General features: G+C 33.9%; 1 protein-coding gene across 1 annotated transcript; it reads left to right on the plus strand.

Annotated features, from left to right (window-relative positions):
* Positions 1-1614: 1614 nt before the first annotated feature.
* Positions 1615-3620, plus strand: LOC107914615 (protein FANTASTIC FOUR 2). The gene has a single exon (XM_016843571.2). The coding sequence runs from the start codon at positions 2374-2376 to the stop codon at positions 3331-3333; it is 960 nt and encodes a 319-aa protein (XP_016699060.1). The 5' UTR covers positions 1615-2373; the 3' UTR covers positions 3334-3620.
* Positions 3621-23471: the final 19851 nt, after the last annotated feature.

Raw genomic sequence — 23471 nt, forward strand, 5'->3', positions numbered from 1 at the left:
AATATTAAAGAAAAAAAAACTTAACTAGTGACCTGTTAATCAAGTATTCATCTTCCTAAAAGATAATTTAAGTTCAAATCATCATCGTATAAAAAAACCCAACTTCAAAATTTTCTTTTTGAACAATAGGTTTTTATCATATTTGCTCTTTTTGATATAATATCTAGAACTACTCATAATCCCTCCCTAATCCTTAAATAGGAGGATAATGCGTTTCAGTACACTAATAACAATGTCAATACTAATCGAATTAAAATTCAATTAGCAAAATCAAAATTTTGCAAATATGTAATAATTATGGGATGGAAATAATTAATAGCCTATTTTGGTAGTAAGGTTTGTCCAATAATTGTGACTAAAAAGAAAAAGAGAAGTACTATAGGAGTCATCTAAAATCTCCACCGTTGAATGTTTTAAGAAACAAAAGAAGGAAAAGAATATTCTAATCTTACTATCAAGGTTAACATGCAATTAATACAAGCCTCCTCTGTGTTCAAGTTTTTGCAAGATACCTAACTTATGAAGTAAGAACAAAGAGGAGTGTATGTGTCATCCGTCCACCATTATTGTCCTCTTTATGATATATGTTTCCATTGGAAAATTGGGGGGACAATTTATGTAAATAAGGAAACTTTTCCTAAACACTAAAAACCAACATACTTGTTAGTAGGAAACTACTTTTTTGGCCTTTATACTAAGGATTTTTAAATCATTTGGTATGAACCCTAATTTTTTTTTTGCTTGTATATTTTTGTGCAAACAAACCGGTCCGTACTGTTTTTTTGGAGCATTTATTTACCAAAAAATATATGATATTTGTCTATTATAAAGGTTAGAAATGAAAAAGCAAAGTGATTATTTAAAATTAGGATTTTTCTTTTGTTTTTTCATTTTTTATAAATTAATAAAAATGTTAAAATGTTAATATTTGAATTAATGAATTCAAAACTTTAACTTTAACCTTTTAACCAACAAATCATTTTATTTATATATGAACTTCATCGAGGATGTGACATAAGCCTATATAGAAAAGTAAAGCAAGAAAATTATTTTAGGAGTATAAAAAATTTTGAATTTTAATATATATATATGCATCATTTCTTCTATTCTTAAATGGTTGAATGCATAACTTGCAATGGTGAACTAAGGGTGAATGCAAATGGTTGTCATTATAGAGCAAAGAATTGAAAGTGAATGGCATAGGCAAAGCTAGAAGAAACAAAAGCAATGGGTCGATTCTTTTCTTTGTGGTTGCTCTGGTTGGGTTTCTTTTAATAGCTAAACAAAACTTACATCTCATATTAACTTTCTTTTTCTTTTGTTAAACTAAAATTTTAAAGATAAAATTATGTATATATACATAAGTAGGAATTTGGGTTTGGAGTAGCTGTCTTCAACTATTAACTTGTCTATTTTTAGTGAAAATATTATGGAAATCCTAACTTAAGAGTGATTGTATTTTACTCTTTCTATTTAAAACATGAGTAAATTGGTTTCCCTATATTAGATTAAAAAGTAAATTGATCATTTTATTAAAAATTCTTATATTTATACAGTTAAAAATTGGTCACTATACATCAACATGAGGTATACATAGCATGTTACATGTCACTATTTAGTTTTTTCATCAACCATATCATTTTTTTTGTTAATACGAAAATAAATCTGAATTACATCAAACATTGGAATGCAACTTCCAAATAATCATCTTGCAATGTTTGCAAAACACCATCAGGGGTTCAAGAAAACATACAAACCAAGTTGACTGTTGAAAGCCAACAATACCATGCCGTCTGCCACTCTATTATCTTCACGATAAATATGAACAAATTTCACCTCACTCTCTCGACAAAGAAGCTCCCAAATAGCGGTCTCCGTTTACATACAACTTATCAATTTTTAATAAAAATAAATGGATAAAATTTTTAATAGAAAGGACCAATTTACTCTTTAATCTATTGTATAAATACTAGTTTATCCATTTTTTAAATATAAAAAACAAAATACAATCCAACTTTTCATATAGTTGCTTTGTGTACTTTTTCCCTTATTTTTAATCCTAAATGTGTGGTAGAGTAAAAAGATTGTAAAAGATTTAGTGGGCTTAAAAGGTTAAGACTTTTCCCCCGTCTCTGAATTCTCCTAGTATAAAATTATCCCCAATGCTTTCACTTTTCATTCATCTTCATTGCTTTGTTCCTTGCCTCTTTCTCTTCCTCATCAGAATATAAAAAGAAAGCTATCTCTTTCATTTCAATCTCCATCTCCCCCCACCCCCATTTGAATTCAGAAAACTCCAAAAGAGTTGAGGAGTTTCATTTAAGCTCCCCTGTTTCTCCCTTGTTATCTCTGTACCTTTTCCAATAATAAAAAATGTCTTCAAGTGTGAGTCAAGGGTTGCAATCATGCCTGGAGGTAAGGGTGGTAGAACCACGTTTTTTGAGTCTGAAACTGGCTCCACATAAATCAAATTCCCCTGCCTCCATTGCTCCCACTAACGAGGAAAAAGACGCCAAGCTCATAGGCAATCAAAATATGGACATGGGGGGCTGGAGTTTCCTCCACTCCCTCTCCAACGCCAATGAATATTCTACCCAAAATGACAATGTATACGTGCATCCTCTTGTAAAGCGTTCAGCTTCGATCCTAAGTGAAAAAAGCCTTGAAATGTGCACCGAGAGATTAGGTAGTGAAACTGGAAGTGATGTTAGCGACATTTCCTTGCTTTCATTACAAACCGGGGTTTACAATCCATCGAATTCCAAACCAAGGGAAAGTTCATTGAAACGAAAAACGAGTCGTATCAACACCTTCCCACCTCCATTAACATCCATTACCGGTTCCAATGGCGTCCAAGTCAAGTCTCACCGAGAAGGTGGCCGTTTGGTTCTTCAAGCCGTTACTATCCCTCCTTGCCATACCTACTTCCATGCAGAACGAAGTGAAGGCAGGCTTAGGCTTTCACTTTTCAAGGATGTCACCGATGGTTTCCACAGCGAAGACGGCGAAGAGGAAGTCCGAGAGGACCTTGTAGAAAAAGAAGATGATGATGATGATGATGAAGATGGTGAAAATGATCAAGCGTTAGAAGGTGAATTCAAAGAAGAAAGCATTATGAGGGAGGTGAAGTTATGGAAGGAAATAGTGGGAGTACTGGGGCTGAAATTGAGACAAGGAAATTGGCTTGGCCAAGCCGATGCAAAGAAAGTGGGCGTAGGCACAAAGGGTTGCTTAATTGGCAGCCATTGTTGGTGGGGTGACTACTTGAAAGCTAAAAGTTGGAAGGTTTCTCTCAGCCCCAGAGACAATAATTACTATGATTGGATCCCCTAATTTCCCTCCTTTTTCTATTACCTTTATCATAATAATTATTATTACTAATTTCTAATTTTCAGGAGTTATGTATATCAAAAAGTAAGAGATTACCGTACCATGGATTTCCTAAAATATGCTTATGGTAGTTATTATCGTTATTGGACCAGACCATGTCACGTGCTACACTCCCTTTTCTCCTATGCTGCAGCCCCTATTTTTGGTTTATTTTCCTACCTCAGTTACTTATCAATATTTATAAAATAAATGACTGTTGATCCATTAATGACGGGGGACTTCCTCTATAATTTTTGCTCATCGCTTTCCTAGGGAAATTTTTGTTGGACACCATTGAATAAAATGATAAGATTTTAATTCCTCCAATAACTTATATTTGGAATCTTAACTTCAGTCCAAACGGTTTACAATCACAATTTACATGCAACTCTTGAGTTTTAAATGTTGATAAATATTTAGATTTTTCATGAAATAGATATAATAAAGTTAATCTAAGTCACACTCTATAGGTCCATATATTACGTGATGTAATTTTAGAGTTACGGAATTGATTTATAAATTTTTTAGTTTTTTTATTATTTTAATATATAAAATTTTAATTCAATTATTTAAAGAACATTAATATAATTTTTCATTTTTTTGACTTTGGGCCTGCCTGTCCCTCGTATTTGCTCCTGATGACGGTCAACAAATTTAATTAAGTGTTAAAATTTAAATTTTAAGATACATAACAAAGTGTTAATGTTTGACTTTTATTATCACTAGATATAATGTTATACGCTAAAAGTATGAGACAAATCCTTGTCATAATTAAAATAAAGGTGGGCAGTGAACGTGCTTGATTACGATGTGGATGTGATTGGTTTCAGTGGTGAGAGGCCAACGTGTAGCAGCATCTTCCTTATCGGATAGTTTAACATACATACATACATACATACATACATACGTACGTACGTATATGTACGTACATTTCCGTAAATGATATACACGAGCAAAATGTTGGAAAATTAGAAGAGTAGTTAATATACACCGCGAAACAGGGATAATGCAAGTGGGAGGGGGGGTACTCCATTGTGTTGAAAGCTGGACTGCAATGCAACATGGAGCCGGAAGCATGCTACTGTCGAGACCAGCAGCTATCGAGCTCAGCTCATTTTGCTTGGTGCGCACGAATGGTTTTTGGACCAAATGAAGCAACTGATATTGCTGTTTTGTTTTGATGTAACTTAGTTCAGTTTGATTGTAACTAGCTTTAATAGTTAGTTGGATTAAGTTTGTGATTGGATTGATGATGTAAAAGCTGATATGTCAGCTTATTTTGTATTTGACTTAAGCTTGTATTAGTTTAGTTTAAGTGGGAGTAGTTATGTCATTAGGTAACTGTCAAATGAACCAAAATTTGTAACTCTTTTATATATTCAAATTTTGAATGAAAAAGATGTAATGTTTAGTTACAACTTTGCTGAGTATTCATTTTGTTCATTGCTTTGCTTTTTCTTTGCTTCGATTCTTCTTGCTTCAGTCTTACAAATACAGTTTTGTAACTTTGTTTGATGTTTGCTGCTGCCATTGTTCCAACAAATGGTATCATGAGCCCGAGTCTTTGAGGGGCCTTTGTATGCAATCTGTTGTGTTCGAATCAAAACCAACAGCAAGTTCAAAATTTGGTAAGATCGAAGCATTTGGATTCAGTCTAGCAGGATGAGTTTCACTCCACCTCCTCCATCTGTGTTCACTGGAGAAAAATATCACATTTGGATAGTCAAAATGAAGACTTACCTCCAGGCACATGATCTCTGGAGTGTGATCGAGAATGATGCTGAACCACCTCCATTGAGAGCCAATCCCACCATTGCACAGATGAGGCAGCATGCTGATGAGCGAGCCAAGAAGCATAAGGCTATGGCCTACTTGCAAAATGGAGTCTCTGATGTGATATTCACTCGTATCATGGCCTGTGACTCACCAAAACAGGCCTGGGAGAAGCTGAAGGAGGAGTTCATGGGGACTGACAAGACAAGGCAACAGCAGGTGATCAACCTTAGGAGAGACTTTGAAAATTTGAGGATGAAGGAGTCTGAGACCATCAAGCAGTACTCAGACAGGATAATGGCCATTGTCAACAGCATTAGGCTCCTGGGAGTGGACTTCACAGAGAGCAGAGTTGTTGAAAAGGTCATTACAACTCTCCCTGAGAAATTTGAGTCAAAAATCTCTTCACTTGAGGACTCGAGGGACTTATCAGCCATTTCATTGTCTGAGCTGATAAACTCCCTGTATGCACTTGAGCAAAGGAGGGCAAATAGGCAGGAGGAGAATCCTGAAGCTGCTTTCCAGGCTAAAGCCAGTGAAGGCTCGAGTGTGAGTGCAAAAGGCAAGAAGCCTTGGCACAATAGAAGGGTCAAGTCAGGAAGAGATGAAGCAAAAAGGGTGTTCCCACCATGTGTTCATTGTAAGAAGACAACACATTCAGAAAAGTATTGCTGGTTTAGGCCAGATATTCAGTGTAGAAAATGCAAGCAGTTTGGCCATGTGGAGAAGGTGTGCAAGGGCAAACCGAGGGAGGCTGCTCTGCAACAAGCTAGACCTGCTGAGGACATTCAAGCTCAGGAGGAGCAAGTGTTCACAGCAACTTGTTTTGTTGGCACAACCAAGGCCAGCAATGATTGGCTACTAGACAGTGGCTGCTCACACCATATGGCAGCAGATGAGAAGCTGTTCAAGGGCCTAGACAGAAGCTTCCACTCGAGGATTAGAATTGGAGATGGTAGGTTGATTGAGGCTAAAGGCAAGGGCAGTGTGTTGATTAGCACTGGTTCAGGTAACAAGCTGATCTCAGATGTGTTTTTTGTACCTGACTTAGACCAGAATTTGCTTAGTGTAGGCCAATTAGTTGAAAAGGGCTATACATTGGTTTTTAAGGATGGTTGCTGTATTGTTCAAGATATGAATGGTCTGGAGTTAGTCACAGTCTCTATGACTGATAGGTGCTTCATGCTGGATGTTAGCCAAATAGAAAGAAAGGCATACACCAGCCTTGTTGAAAGCACTGACTTGTGGCATAGGAGACTAGGCCATGCAAATTTTAGATCCATCGATCTGTTACATAGGCTGAATTTGGTTGATGACATTTCAAAAATTGAAGTTAGTGGGAATGTTTGTGAGGTTTGTCAGCTTGGTAAGCAGGCTAGACTGCCTTTTCCTGCTGACAGTGCTTGGAGAGCTCAAAACAAGCTCGAATTGGTGCACTCTGATGTTTGTGGCCCTATGAGAACACCTTCAATCAGTGAGAACATGTACTTTGCCCTGTTTATAGATGATTTAACAAGGTTGTGCTGGGTCTACTTCTTGAAGCAAAAGTCAGAAGTGTTTGAAGCCTTCTGCAAATTTAAGGCTTATGCTGAAAATCAGTCAGGTTGCAAAATTAGAGCCTTGAGGACTGATAATGGCTCTGAATATGTGTCTGAGAGATTTTAGAAGCTTTGTGACAGTACTGGGATTCACCATCAGCTCACAACAGTCTATACTCCTCAACAGAATGGAGTCTGTGAGAGAAAGAATAGGACTGTACTGAACATGGCCAGGTGCCTCTTGTTTCAAGGCAAGCTTCCAAGTCAGTTTTGGGCTGAGGCAGTCAACACCTCAGTGTATCTGCTCAACAGACTGCCAACTAGAGCAGTCAAGGATAAGACTCCTTTTGAGGCTTGGCATAGAGTCAAACCTGTGGTAACACACTTGAAAGTGTTTGGCTGTGTGTGTTATGCTTTTATTCCAGTGGAAAAGAGGACCAAGCTCGAGAGCAGGGCTGCTCCAGGAATCTTTGTTGGTTACAGCAGCAACAAGAAGGGCTATAGAGTGTATGATCCTACAGCAAAGAAGGTTTTAGTCAGCAGGGATGTAAAGTTTGATGAGGAAAAGGTGTGGAATTGGAATGGTGTTGAGGCTGACTTGTCTGAATTGGACCAGTTAGACTTGGTTGCTGAACCTGCAGAAGAAGGACCAAGTAATGATGCTGTCGATGATACACCAGTGAGGGGCACCAGAACTTTGGCTGATGTCTATCAGAGGTGCAATGTTGCTGTGATTGAGCCCTCAGACTTTGAAGAGGCTGCCAAGGACAGAAGCTGGATGAAAGCTATGGAAGCTGAGTTGGAAATGATCAATAAAAATCAGACTTGGGTATTGGTGAGCAGACTAGAACACAAGAAGGTCATAGGAGTAAAATGGGTGTACCGGGCCAAGTACAATGCTGATGGCTCACTGAGCAAGCACAAGGCCAGGCTTGTGGTGAAGGGCTACAGTCAGCAGTATGGTGTGGACTACTTGGAGACTTTTGCTCCAGTGGCAAGACTGGATACAATTAAGCTGCTGTTTGCTTTAGCAGCTCAGAAGCAGTGGAGAGTTCACCAATTGGATGTCAAATCAGCATTCCTGAATGGTTTTCTCAAGGAGGAGATCTTTATCGAGCAACCTGATGGTTTTGAAGTTGTTGGACATGAAGACAAAGTGTATAAGTTGAGAAAGGCCCTCTATGGCCTGAAACAGGCACCAAGGGCCTGGTATGACAGAGTTGATGCTTACCTGACCAAACTTGGATTTGTGAAGAGCCTTAGTGAGCCTACTCTGTATGTTAAAAGGTCAGAACATGAAACCTTGCTGATTGTCTCCTTGTATGTGGATGATTTGCTTGTGACAGGGAGCAAAGTTGAGCTCATTGATGAGTTCAAGGTCCAAATGCAGCAAGTGTTTGAAATGACAGATTTGGGGATCATGACTTACTTCATTGGCATGGAAGTTCACCAGTCTGATCAAGGTATCTTCATCAGCCAACACTCATTTGCTTTGAAGATCCTAGACAAATTCTGCATGCATAATTGTAAAGCAGTCAGCACACCTGTGGCCCAAGGAGAAAAGCTGACTAGCAGTGGTGATCAGCAGAGGGTTGATGAGAGGCACTATCGAAGCCTAGTTGGTTGTCTGTTGTATCTAACAGCAACCAGGCCAGACATCATGTTTGGTGTCAGCCTGTTATCGAGATTTATGCATTGTTGCAATGAGGCACATTTGAAGGCAGCAAAGAGGGTCCTTAGATACATCAAGGGCACTGCTAGTTTTGGTGTAATGTTTGAAAGTGGGAACCAACTGAAACTAGAAGGCTACTCTGACAGTGACTGGGCAGGATCCCTCGATGACATGAAGAGTACCTCAGGATACTTCTTCACACTTGGATCGGGGATGTTTTGCTGGAGTTCAAAAAAGCAGCAAACTGTTGCTCAGTCCACAGCTGAAGCAGAATACATTGCTGCAGCAGGAGCAGTTAATCAGGCCATTTGGCTAAGGAAGCTGCTTCATGACCTTAATGAAACTCAAGATGAAGCAACTGAAATTTGGGTGGATAATCAGTCTGCAGTTGCAATAGCCAAGAACCCTGTGTTCCATGGTAAGACTAAGCATTTTAAAATCAAACTGCATTTTGTTAGAGAGGCTGAATAAGCAAAGGAAGTCAGCCTTGTGCATTGCAGCTCAGGGGCACAATTGGCTGACATAATGACCAAGTCCTTGGGGGCTGCTCAATTTGAATCTTTGAGAAGTGCAATTGGAATGTGTTGCATACAGTCCAAGGAGGAGTGTTGAAAGCTGGACTGCAATGCAACATGGAGCCGGAAGCATGCTACTGTCGAGACCAGCAGCTATCGAGCTCAGCTCATTTTGCTTGGTGCGCACGAATGGTTTTTGGACCAAATGAAGCAACTGATATTGCTGTTTTGTTTTGATGTAACTTAGTTCAGTTTGATTGTAACTAGCTTTAATAGTTAGTTGGATTAAGTTTGTGATTGGATTGATGATGTAAAAGCTGATATGTCAGCTTATTTTGTATTTGACTTAAGCTTGTATTAGTTTAGTTTAAGTGGGAGTAGTTATGTCATTAGGTAACTGTCAAATGAACCAAAATTTGTAACTCTTTTATATATTCAAATTTTGAATGAAAAAGATGTAATGTTTAGTTACAACTTTGCTGAGTATTCATTTTGTTCATTGCTTTGCTTTTTCTTTGCTTCGATTCTTCTTGCTTCAGTCTTACAAATACAGTTTTGTAACTTTGTTTGATGTTTGCTGCTGCCATTGTTCCAACACATTGTACGAATGCCAGGTAACTATCAAGTTTCAGACCCACAAAGCATGCAAGAGCCGGCCAACATGAACATGCAACTGACCTCATTGCTAATTATCATCCATGTGCTTTGCTATGCATTTGTTATCTGCTGCTTCCATGCCATTATTAGTACTGGTGAACCTCTCCTCTGGTTTCTTCTTCTTCTTCTTCTTCTTCTTCTTCTTCTTCGTCTTCATTTGTGTCATATGACTGACAATTTCTCATTCACTTACAAAGCGACCCCACAATTCTTACCTCTCAAACTCGAACTTTATCTGTACTGAAGATGAAAGATCATGGGAAAGTTGAAAACATATCAATATAGATGTTGGGAAAAAAGATCCTTTTTACAGCAAAATAAGAAAAGAATAGGGGTGGGTGCCAAATTCGGATGTCAAACAGGTGAGTCTTGGGGTAAGGGATATTAATATAGATACGGGCAAAGGCTCCAGGTGGTCGAGTCCAGAGACAAAGACGAAGAGCGAGGTGGGCGAGCGGGGGGTTACATTCCTTAAAAGAGGAGGGCAGTGTCCTATCGTGGGGTTTCGATATCCATATACATTAACCCACTTTATATGCATTTATTGTGTCTTAAACATCATATGCCTTGAGAACCTTAGGGTCACCTTCCTTTAAGCACATATATTCTCTCACCATATCACCCCACCTGTAAGCAAAATCTTTTGGCAATCACCATGTCTCAATATCTTTTTTTTTAAACTGTCATATAGGAAAAATAATCACATAATTTCACTAAGGAAAGATGCTTAATTTGATATAAAGATGTTTCCTCTAGTTAGCTAGTTAGGCCGGAATATGAAAAATTTTATGATCATTTTCGTCAAAACATGTGTGGTGCAGCTTCCGGAGATTACTCAATATGCAAAATGGAATAAAAACAAATCCAATACTTATTGATTCATTCAAATTTCTTTACAACATAACGTGTAGAGAAATTTAATATAGGACGGTGATGGAGGAAGCTATAAGTTAACTAGGAATAAATAAGATGGTGAAAGGGTTTGGGTAGTTGTATGTGTCGATCTATTTTTATTGTGAAATTCAATGCCATAATTGGAAATTCTAGAAATTAAGTAAAACAAATGTCAATATCTAGCAATGTGATAAGGAACTAAGAGATGAGTTTGTAGTAGTAGTGCTACGTAGTAATAGAAGTAAAAATAAGGTACTTCGGCACGGTGTATTTAAATATATTAGGGGAGGAAAATGAGGTTGTTTGGGATCGAACTTAAGTTCTCATGCTTATAATATAGTATTCTTGTCATTTTATACCAAAATAAATTATATATTATATATACATGCAAATATATCTCAATTAAGTCTAAATAAATATATTTATATGTAAATATCAGTTTTAAAATTATGGGTAAATTACAATCAAGGTCACTAAACTATTAGTAAGTTTACGTTTCGGTCATTCAACTTCAAAAACTTACAAAATGGTCTCTAAATTATTCAAAAGTTTCATTTTAAGTCACTGGACTATTAAAATCGATTTGTATGACATTCTCTGTTCGCACCGCCTGCACAATCAAAAGTTCTTCTTTGCCTTCTATTCTATAGTTTAGCTTGTTTGTTTTTTATTTTATTTTTCTTATGAAACAACTTTGAATGTCATGAATTTGTGAATCAAAATTCAAACAAATTTCTTCTCCGATCTCTGACACTGACCGTCAATTCAACTTAGACCTAAGGTATGTTTTACTCATCAAAGGTGCTGATCCACCATACCAATCTTTGAAACGTCACTTAGAGCTTGCTAATAGGACTTTTTGTAACAGCCTGTCTGGCGTAGATCATACCGATATGATTTTGGCGTAAAATTGAGCAAGCCAGAGTAGAAAAGGGTGAATTATCAGTTAAAGTGTTTGGTTGGCATGTTGCGTGAATTTAACTGTATGCCTTTTAGGGGGACGCCTTGCTGGAATTAGCCATTTGGCGAACTCTAGGGTTTGACAAACTTTTTTATGAAACGATCTACCAACCCCAAATGTCCTGAGTGAACTTGCTAGTTTGCGGAGCGATGAAATTATTTTACGTGGAAACGAAAGTTCGGCAAGTATCGTTAGAGTCTAATTGAGACCTAGTTGAAATTGAACTAGAGTACTATAGATGAAAACTTGATATGTTTAAGTAGCCGTATAACTTGTTTAGTTGGTTGCTTAAGTGTACAAGTAATGTTTTACCATTCTAATTAGTGGTAGTAGTTACTTTTGGAAAAAAGATTAGGTTTCAAATATTGTTAGGCAAGCTTAGTTTCAGATTTCAAGGGTGATAATGGGAGTTCTAACCTTGCCACTAAGCTTATATTCCACTGTATGTGCTATAAAAGGATGCTTGTAACTCACATGTTTCACCTTTGTTCCTCTTTGTGTTCTTCCTTATGTCCCTAAGAAATTTCTTTTTATCTTCACTAGAGAAGACAAGGAAGGTTTCCAAGAGCTTGTCAAAATGTCATTGATAAGTATTAGCTGACTGTTAATTTTTGGAAAACCCTTAGGCTGATGTAGAGGGAATTTATGTCTTTGCATTAGTATATGCATGATCAATTTTTAGTAGATAAAAGGGTCTGATGATTATGATTGTTTCTTATTTAGCTCAAGAAGCTAGCGAAAGTTTGAGCAATTGAGGGAAATGACCAATAGATTAGATTTTGACTTGAAGGTTTTGGTGAGTTCCTTTTTGCTTCCTTTGGATTTTGAAACTCTATGATATATGGTTGTGTAAGGTAAGTTGTCTCTGCTAGAGATGGGCCGAGGTGGTTTCTATTAACGTATGCGTAATAAGTTAGTGTTGTGTGTAAGCATGGCCATGGCCGAGATTAGAATACCCACCTGGTGTGTGGGCCTAGTACCAGACTATTTGTGACATATGAAAATGTGGAAAGAAGCTTTATTTGTGATGCCTCTGGTAGGGAAGCCTTATTGCAAACAGAACTGACAGATCATGACCCAACCTTGCGAGAGAACACGTGTTTAATTTAACAAGGAATATGAAAACAAATATGATTATGGATGATATGTATGTATAAGTTAGCATCATGTCTTCGCTAGGGGCACTGTGTGCGTTGTTTTGATGAAGTGTTGTCGTCAGAAAACTATACTGGTTACTTGGCGTAATGTGTCTGTAAAACTGAGTTTCGAACATGACTTCATTTTTGGGTTGATTATCGGTAACTTGTTAAACATTATGTGTCTATCTGGAACTCACTAAGTTAATTGAACTTACTCCGTTACCTTTCTTTCTCAGGCGATTAATTAGTAGGAGAAGATCTGTAGAAGAGGACTACGTTAGAGCTATGTTTGCAAGTGAGTCACTTGTCCATTTTTGTATCATGCATGGCTACGTTGGCGGGTGACGCATAAATCCGTTTTGTAACCAACTTTTGTATTTCACTTTATGGTCTATATTGTTTCGTTTTTAAAAGAGAATTTACCCTTATTATAAAAGCATACACCAAACTTTCTAGAATTGCAGCTTATGATCTCTTTTATATGTAATCACCATTGATGGCAACAAATGATTCATAGACTGACTTTTATTGCCCCTATTGTTTCATTTCTTTAAAGATGCGTAACTGATTTAGAGAAAGAAAAATATTTTGAAATTAAAAAGGGAAATCTTCATAACTGTTTTCTAAAAGATTTAACACCAAAGGATCTAGGTCTATCAGTAATGCCTCGGTCCGTTGGGCGGTTTGATTGGTTGTTTAATACACGCCATGTCATCCCGGCAGCTAAGGGGTGTTACACTTTTTCTAGAAAAAAACTTAACAGTCTAGTGACTTAAATGAAAACTTTCAAATAGTTTAGTGCTAGTTTTGTAATTGTTTAAAGTTAAGTGAACAAAATATAAACTTACTAATAGTTTAGTGACCTTGAGTGTAGTTTACCCTAAAGCTATTAATTATATTCAATAAATTAGTTTAATAATTTTTATTTTAAATGTAATTATTGAAAAATTAAAATGGTTAAGAGAAAAAAATTAAAAGTTGATTTAAAATATCAAAATTTGTATCAATCGGTATGGTGCACTGATACAAGCCAATATAGTTGAAATGAGCCAAAGTACTTCGAAATGATTGAACCACATTGAAAATTTAAATGAAACGAAATATAAATTACTTCATACCAATTTAAGACTGAAATAATACGTATAGATCGGTACTAATACAATGTTGACAACTATGATCAAAACCCTTTAGGTCTCATAACTGAACTAGATATAAATTTATGCTTTTTCCCCTCAAAGAATTGTTATTCCAATTCTATTTTATAAATTTTATGGTTTGATGGGGTAAATTTAGCAACATTTTTAATTTAAATCTCACTTTTTTTTTCTTGAAAAGTAAACCGTAGTCATTTTGTTAGTTTAATTATCTCTATCACATTTACATTAATTATTCATTAAAATGGTAAATTATTACAATAATTATAGAAACGTTTACATTTTACTTTTGTTAATGTACGTCATAATATATATATATATTCTATATAATATGATATAAGTTTATACCACTTCTAATTATTTTAGTTAAATAATAATTTTTTAACACTAACACTTTAATTAATATTAAAATATGCAACAGTAATAAGGAAATTTAAATATTAAAAAATTATTTGATTAGAAAAGATTTATATATTATTTGCAATATTAATACATTAATATTAAAATTTAACTATTTATAAACAAAATTATTTGTTGTCGAACTTGTATAGCAAAATTTTTTATATTCAAATATTTTTTTATAGTTTTAAATATACTTTATAATTAAATTTAAATGAGATATATTTTAGAAGTCTCTCGTAATAATATTTTACTTTAAATATCAAGCCCCTCTTGACTACATTTCTGCTTTCGTCTCTATAAATGTGAAATAAAACAAAAATATTAGAAGTGAATCTTCTAAAATATTTAATTGTTTATATATATACATTCCTTTAAAATATCTTCAGGAAATATCTAATTAAAAATATTATTACCCTTATTTAATTATTTTCTTAATTCTTTAAAATAATCTTATAAAATATTTAATTGTGAATGGGTTAACGTTACAAGTGAATGGTTACCACACTATGACCCAAGATTAAGGTATGCCACAGGTCATTTGTCTTTATGATAAATGACTTAATTACTATTTGATAGTAATTGACTTTTCATAGAGGAAGATGTAATGGATACCATGAGAAAAAAAAGGATCATATTGGGAGAATGAATTTATCTCAAATAGGTTAAAGATATCCTATGAGGGTAACACACTTATGACAATGTTATTGGATGAGAATTGATCGAGTAGTTTTCGTAATGATATGTAATTAGGGAGAGCTCAGTCACGATACTAGAGTGAAATGACTTCGTAGCTAAATGAGTTTATAATTAATAGGCGAAAAGTTGTAGCTTAATTATAAATCATTTGAGCCTTAATTACATATGTTCAATCAATCCCTTCACTAGCTCATTGAAACCAAAAATGAATTGTATGTAGAATCAAATGAACAGAAATGGATAGAAATGATAAATTTAGAGATATGAGTTACATTCGGAAATGAATGTGATTTCTCACTAAGTATAGAAATGATCTAAGAATTAATTTAAGTTTTTTGAACTATCATTTAATTAAATAATTGAAATTCAAAAATGAAATTAAATTAATTGGTCATTGTGAATTTGTTGAATATGAAAATTAAAGATATTTTCTCATAGATTCTTTAACGGTAAAGTTGTCATGATTTTAACTAAATTAGACTTGGTTTGAGAAAAATATTTAATTAGAAAATTAATTAATTTAGATTAAATTAATAAATAATATTTATTTTGGAAAATAGAAAAACATGTATCGAGTTGGATTAAATTATAAAGTGTTGGATTTAAAATTTAGCAATCACGTATAATTTGGACCCAATACTACCCCCTCTCTCCTAGTAGAACTAGGGGACTAATTTTTCTATCAGATAAGTATTGTTTGTATTCTTCTACTAATTAAACCAAAATTCTTCTATCTTTCCCTATAAATAGATGGCACTGGTAGGGCTAAAGATACATAAGTTATACATAACTTTGAAATATTTTTATTCTACCTGAAAATAGTAAAAATTTATTTTCCAAGTATAAATTATATTTTCTGGGAATAACAATTCTACCGGTTTCAATTGACAGGGAAGAATTTACTTTCCTACTGAAAGTAAGAATTATTTCAGGTTTTATCTTTGATTCATGATTGTTCGATCCCACACTCGCAGCTAATCGTGGTACGGGAATAACAGAGAAGACCGTTCTATTAAAAGTCAAGAACGTCAAGGATCCATTTTACACAAAGCATAAATACTTTTTGGGAAAAAAATATTGCTATAAATATCACAAATTGTCTCGATTTTCAAAATTTTAATTTCCTGTTGTGATAGAAAATTGTTCTAATTGGATTTTTTCCAACATTGTGTTGATGCAAGACAGAAAGGTAATTGAGTACGCTTCGAGACACCTGAAGACACACGAGCTTAATTATTCGATGCATGGCTTAAAGTTGGTCGTTGTTATGCTTGCATTGAAAATTTGACAACATTATCTGTATAGTGAGAAGTGCTACATCTACATCGATTATAAAAGTCTCAAATATCTCTTAAACCAAATGAGTTGAATTTGAGACAGCTTAGATGGATTGAATTGTTGAAAGACTATGATTGTATTATTAATTACCACCCTGGTAAGATGAATGCCATTGTAGATGCCTTGAGCCGAAAATCTATAGTTGAACTGTGATCCATGTTTACTCATTTGAGCGTGTGCGACGACAGAAGTTTTCTAGCTAAATTAACAGTGAAGCGGGACCCTAATTGAGCAAGTCAAAGAGGAATAGATGTTAGATGTTAAGTTGGACGATAAAAGAGCGTTAGTCGAGAGAGGTGACTGCGGGAATTATAGTATTAGCAGAGATGTTGGTTAACAATTTCAAGATCGAATGTGTATAGCTAATAATGTTGACTTAAAACAACATATTCTCTGAAAAGTTCACGATGGTTCATTTGCTTTACATCCGGGGGGCATAAAGATATATCGTGATCTACGAGAATTTTATTGGTGGTCGAGTATGAAAAGGGAGATAATTGAATATGTAGCTAAATGTTTGACGTGTCAGAGAATCAATCCCAAAAATCAAGCTTCATTTGGTTTACTTCAACCCATTTTAGTTTTCGAGTGGAAATGAGAGCGAGTAATGATAGACTTTTTTTAGGGTTACCTACTTCATTGAAAAAAAAGAATGTCATCTGGATTATCGTTGATCGGTTGAAAAAGTTGGCTCATTTTCTAGTTTTGGGAACCGATTGAACACTTTAAAAGCTAGTTGAGTTTTATTTAGAAGATAGTCAGGTTGCATAATATTTCAATGTCGATCATATTAGATAGAGATTCTCGTCTTACGTCGAGATTTTGTAAGCAATTGCAAGAATCATTCGGTATGAGATTACATTTTAGTACAACCTTCCACCTTCAATCAAATGATTAAACTAAACATGTTATACAAGTTCTAGAAGATATGTTGCAAGCTTGTATAATTGATTTTAAAGGTAGTTTGGAGCATTATTTACTATCGGTTGAGTTTGTATATAATAATAACTTTCAGTCAAGCATCCAAATCGCTCTATATGAAGATTTATATGGTTAGAGGTGTCGAACACCATTTTTTTGGATCGAATTGAGCGAGAAAAATTTAATTTGGCCAGATTTGATTCAAGAAGCTAGAGATACAGTTAGAATAATCAAGATAGAAATGAAAGGATATCAAGGTGTTTTTGAAAGTGTTTCCTTAAAATAAGATTTTGCGATTTGGTCGCAAAAGAAAGTTGAGTTCAATGTATGCTTGGTTGTATGAAATCGTCGAATGGGTAAGACATGTAGCGTATCATTTGATGTTACCTCCAAAACTAGAGAAAACACATAATGTGTTTTATGTTTCTATGCTTCGAAGGTATCAATTGAACCCATCGCACGCAATTTCAGTCGAATCAATTGAGATTCAATCCAATTTAACTTTTGAGGTGGAACCAGTTGAGATTTTAGCTCTGGAGGTGAAAGAATTAATAAGCGCGTATCGCTGATAAAGGTTATGTGGCTAAGTCATAGTATTGAAGAAGCCACGTGAGAATCCGAAGAATCTATGTAGTTGAAATATCCCCACCTCGTTATAGGTAAATTTTAAGGACAAAATTTCTTAAAGGATGAGAGAATTTTAACAACCCGATTTTTAATAGTGTTGTAAAATTCTATTTCGGACCAAATTAATTGAGTTGAGTTAGTAGATAATTAAAATAGAATAATTACAGGTCAAGTACATGTTGGAAAAGTTGAATTATTAAGTGTTATTGAATTGAATTGAATAATAAAAATAGTACATGAACTGAATTGATTAGCGATTAAGATAAAAGGAAATTGATTTTAAAATTGATACGTGCCTTACATGGCAATTAAATAAATTTCGTAATTGCAATTAAACCATTTTCAAAATTATGATACATAATTAATCACAAAAAAAGTCAATACTTTCAACTATCTAATATTTAACTTATTTAATCTATTTGATTAGTAATTAACTAAATTGATTAATTAGCTAATTAAAGGTTAATCAAGCCTATATAAATGTATAAGATAGTGGGAAAGAGAAATTTAAGGAAAATCATCATCTTTATTCATCTTTTCTACTGTCTAGCTAAGAAAGAAAGAAAACATTTTTTTCCCTTCATTCCACCGTTGCCTAAGCTCAATTGAAGAAATTGGTGAGTTATACTTTTAGTTTTAGTTATATTAATGATAAGTAATGTTAGATTGTGGAAGCCCATGTCATAAATTTATGAAATTAATAGATTTTGAGTTTCATTGTTAGGAAGTTTCCAAATCATTAGTATAAATGGTTTGGATTCATGCTCAAATTTTATCAAGTTTGGTGATGGAAAAACATGTTAGAAATGTAATGGGAATTATAAAATTTAGTTGGAATCATTTGATGAATTATATATTATTGAGGACTAAATTGTAAGGGATAAAAACTTAGAGCTTTGATAATAAATATGGTTGTAGAAAGTCCCTGTACTATACTTATTAAGTCAGATTTAAATCCGATTGGGTAAATTGTAAGTTATAGTAATTTCAAATATTAGGTCTTGTAGGGACTAAAATGAATTAGATGCATTCATTTTTATAGTGTGTTGATTTGCGTTTAAATTATGTGATGAATGTATTTTTTATATTTGAATTTAATTTCGTGGCTAAAGACAACGTAGGATCGTCATGGGACAATAGGAAATCCGAAGCCGTTGATGAATAAATATTCTAATTTGTGCTATCATAATTTGAGTTCGTTAAATAATTAAATGTATATGCTTGAATTGTCAAATTATCAAAAATAGTAAACTATCGATATGGTGATATTTGAAAGGTATGTATATAGATATGATTATGTGATTATGATAATTGGTATGTGATTTGTATATGTATATGTTTGCTTAATATTATGTAATCATTAATAATGGAATTTACCCTATTAACATTGTCGAATAGATTTACGGGTATAGTTGGCATGCCATATGATCTATTTTGATAGGTGAGAGATTCAGTGTTATGCGCATATATACATATTATGATAATTCTCAAATTCCCTGAGGGTCAAGAACGTATCGCTAGCTGAATTCCTTAAGGGCGTAAGCATATTCTAGTGTGGTTGGTGGGATCAATTCACATATGTCTGATCAACACTTTGGTGCGTATACTGGTATGATGGTTTGATTTGAGTATTAGTTATTGTATCTGATTTTTTTAATATGAAGTAAAATGTAACACTACTTGATGAATATATTAGTAAATGAATTGAGGTAATAGTATCGATATGGTATATGATTTTGATATGAAAAAATAGATACAAATTTCCTGAGGGTGCATTAGAATTATGTTATTTGAAGGCAAGCATAATGTTGATAAAAATATGAATAGATGCTAAACAAAAGTTATTTTGTATGCTAAACACAAATATGTTGCAAGCAAAAGTTATAGTAGTTTCGAGGTTATAAAACATCCATCTTGAAAGCTCATTTTGGAAATCAATTGGTTGCTTATTTTGTATGTATATACATATGTTTTGGTCTTTGGCATGTACCTAGGCTGGTTGGACTTAGGGTTTGGTTAATATTTTGATATGGTTGGTGAATTGGCCGATATTGTTTTAAAAGTTGAATTTTTATCCTTTCATTAATAGTTATTGTAACACCCCTAATCTGTCTTCGTCGTCGGATTAGTGTTACAGAGCATTACTGTATAAAACAGAACAATTATATTCAATATAGAATAATTATACAAGTTAATATCAATCAATAATAGTTCAATATAATTATGGCATAAACATACTTACGAGCCTTAAACCGATCCTACGGAGCCCTAAAAATAGTTTGGGAACATTTAGGAACCATTTTGAAACAAATCAAAAAATTTTGGAAAAAGAAAAAAAAGAAAAACAGGGGTCACACGGCCGTGTGAAATGGCCCAAACCATGTGGACATTCGATGTAGGGACACACGACCATGTCCTAACCTGTATATTCGTTTGTGTGTGCATTCGAAAAAGGGCCATATGACAATGTGGGGTAATCGTGTGACAACCTTTGTTCCAGGCCATGTGCTCCGTTTTTAACCCCCAAAACAAGTCATTACATACCCAATTCTTACACACCAAGACACACCATTCCCACTTGTATTCATATGACCAAAACACCATAAAACATACTTCAAAACATATCAATTCAACCATTTTATAATACATAACAAATATGCTAACAAAGGGCACCACAAGTACAAATCAAATTTAATCCCATTGAACATTACAAGTTTCTAACTTATACATATATCAATCATGTCAAATAACCATTCAAGAACATGTCATTCTAACATAAGATATACACTGTCAATAGAGCATGCATAAGGGTCCAAATTCACCTATTTACATCCTTATATACATACCACAACCAACAACATTAATCACTACAAGCTTAGCATAATTCAAAACAAGTCAAAATGATAAAATGGTTTTTTAACCCTATTACATGCCACAGCTCACTTATATAATTTATTCTAAATGTTTATCCAATGCACCCTCATTGGTACCATAAGTTAACATCCAAATCAACTCAAATCCAATCCCACAATTTCATACCTTAAACTTACATCACACACCTACCATTAACCATTCCATTCACACTTCAATGAATCCAATAGCAGTCTAAATCTCAAGGCATTTACAAGTGACCAAAACATATGCTTACATATTTATATTTATAAGCCAACATGAAAGGCATATAGGTAAATAAGCTTAAATCACACCACATTGATAAATAACAAAAAAAAATCCTATTACATGCCATTTATAACCGATAACCAAAACTACCAATATCCAATATGACGAATGGATAGTGTGATCGTGCTCCGACGCAATTCCAACTGATTGAGCTTCCAGATGATCTATAGGAAAAGAAAACAACTAATGCAAGCAATAATGCTTAGTAAGCTCGTATAAATCTTAAACATAAAATGACTAAACCATTCAATCATTAATCACAAATATTATGGATACTTTCTTTTCCTATTCACAACATTCCACATGGTTTGTAGATATACTGTAACACCCTTAACCTATATTCGTCACCAGAATAGGGTTACGGAGTGTTACGTACAAACAAAACATTTAAACATAAATTTCATACCTTATCACAATCATATCATAAAGCAATCATTCACATAGAAAACAACATTACAATTCAACCTATACATGCCATTATAACCTTGGCCAAAACGTTCAAGAACTACCGATATTTATGCTGGATAATGTGATAGATCTCCGACGAGCTTCCAAACCGATCGAGCTTTCGATAATCTATAAACGTAGGATAGAAACTACATAAGCACATAATGCTTAGTAAGTTCGTAGAAAATAAAATGTAACTTACCATCCATTTGCGTAACATAAAGTATAAGCATCATACAACTCAAACCACAAGCTTGTCACAAGCCTATATATCATCATCAATACACAAGTTAGTGAAATTTTACATGGTTCAAATGAATTCATCCATAACAAGAAACTTGTACATGTGTTCATATCATTTAGATCATCATTCCTTTTCATAGATTCAAGATACATCACATTTGAACACTTACCCTTTTCATTTCCTTTTCATACCCGTTGAACCACCTAGAATTTCATCGGATACTCGAGAAAGCTCACACGAAATATGCTTAAACATGTAACCGTAACATTTCCTTTACATCGTTACTCACACGAGCTATGAAATGGGCCTGCTCACACAAGCTGTGGGTCAAAATGTAAGCTACACAATGCTGCTCACACAAGCTCTAGAGTATTTGTAATAAATGCTGGACCTCAGCCATCAGTAGGACATTCAAGACCAACACTCGAAACATGAAATCCCTAATGACATGTCATTTGTATCCTACGAATTTTTAAGGTTCAACTAAGACTCAGCATCCGTTATTTCATCATAACATTGATATGATTATACATTAATCCATTTACATTAAAATAACATAGTAAACATTCAAATTAAACAACATTAATTTGATAACTGTTCATATGAACTTACCTCAACAACTAGGGGCGTAAAGGTAAATCGAGCTATTCCGAAGCTTTAGCTTTTCATTAATCTAGGTTCATATGAGGTCTATCTTGATCTAAATAGACAATTTCAATCCATTTAATACTTCTAGTATTCAATTTAGTCCACATTTCATATTTATGCAAAATTACCATTTGCCCTAATATTTTAACTTTTCACAATTTAGTCCTTAAGCTGATAAATTGAAATTTAAGCATTTTAATCCCCCATTCAAGCTAACCGAATTTACTAGGGACTTATATCAACCCATACAAACCATCATTTCATAAATTTCCATGAGCTTTTACTATTTTTACAAATCAATCCCTAAATGTAAATTTCATCAAAATTCACTTTACAAAACTTGTTTATTTATCAACATGGAATCATAATCTACCATTAAACATCAAGAATCATACAAAAGCATTAATGACATAACCCTCAATCTTTAACAGTTTTACAAATTGACCCCTGGGCTAGCTAGATTAATCTAAAATGACTTCAAAAACATAAAAATAATTAAAAACAGGGCTCGAAAACACTTACATGCAAGAGAGAAAGTTAATCGAATGCTCAAACCCTAAAATGGCTTCCTTTCCTTCAATATTTAGGTTGAAATTAAGCATGGAGAACATGATACATCTTTCCTTTACTTTAATTTTAAGTTAATTTATTAATTTACTAATTTAACCTTGATTTATAACTTAAACATCACTTAAATTGTGTCCATAAATGTCTAGTAGCTTTATGAATGGTATAATTACCATTTAGATCCATTCACATTAAATTTTCATAGCCAATTGACCCTTTTAACTAATAGAACTCTACTTTTACAGTTTTTATGATTTAATCCTTTCCACTTAATTAATAATGTAAACATCAAAATTTATTAACAAAATTTTAACACGACCTTAATATAATCCCGTAAACATTAAAATAATAATAAAATAAAAATTTAATCGTTAGATTTGTGGTCTTGAAACCACTGTTCTGATTTTATTGAAAATAAACTATTACTTATACTTAAAAATATATCAACCTATGAAGCATGGTACATATCACGAAATGAATTTCAATATACAAAAATTTATCACATGTTCAACTAGTTCCCTTTTTACTCCATATTTTTCCTTTTCATATGTTCATTAACACGAACCAGTGCATACATGCATCTTTCCATTAAATACCTTAATTTCTATTCAATTACCCATATTACATTTACATTCCATATTATCAACAACATAGCTCTTTTCATATACTAGTACATTCATTAAAACTTAAATCGCCTATTGAATCATATGAAATAACATCGAATACTTG

The sequence above is a fragment of the Gossypium hirsutum genome, chromosome D08 (genome assembly GCF_007990345.1).
Source record: "Gossypium hirsutum isolate 1008001.06 chromosome D08, Gossypium_hirsutum_v2.1, whole genome shotgun sequence".
NCBI lineage: Eukaryota > Viridiplantae > Streptophyta > Magnoliopsida > Malvales > Malvaceae > Gossypium > Gossypium hirsutum.

Coding starts and splice junctions, on each gene's coding strand:
- LOC107914615 (XM_016843571.2), top strand. CDS start 2,374: ATGTCTTCAAGTGTGAGTCAAGGGTTGCAATCATGCCTGGAGGTAAGG.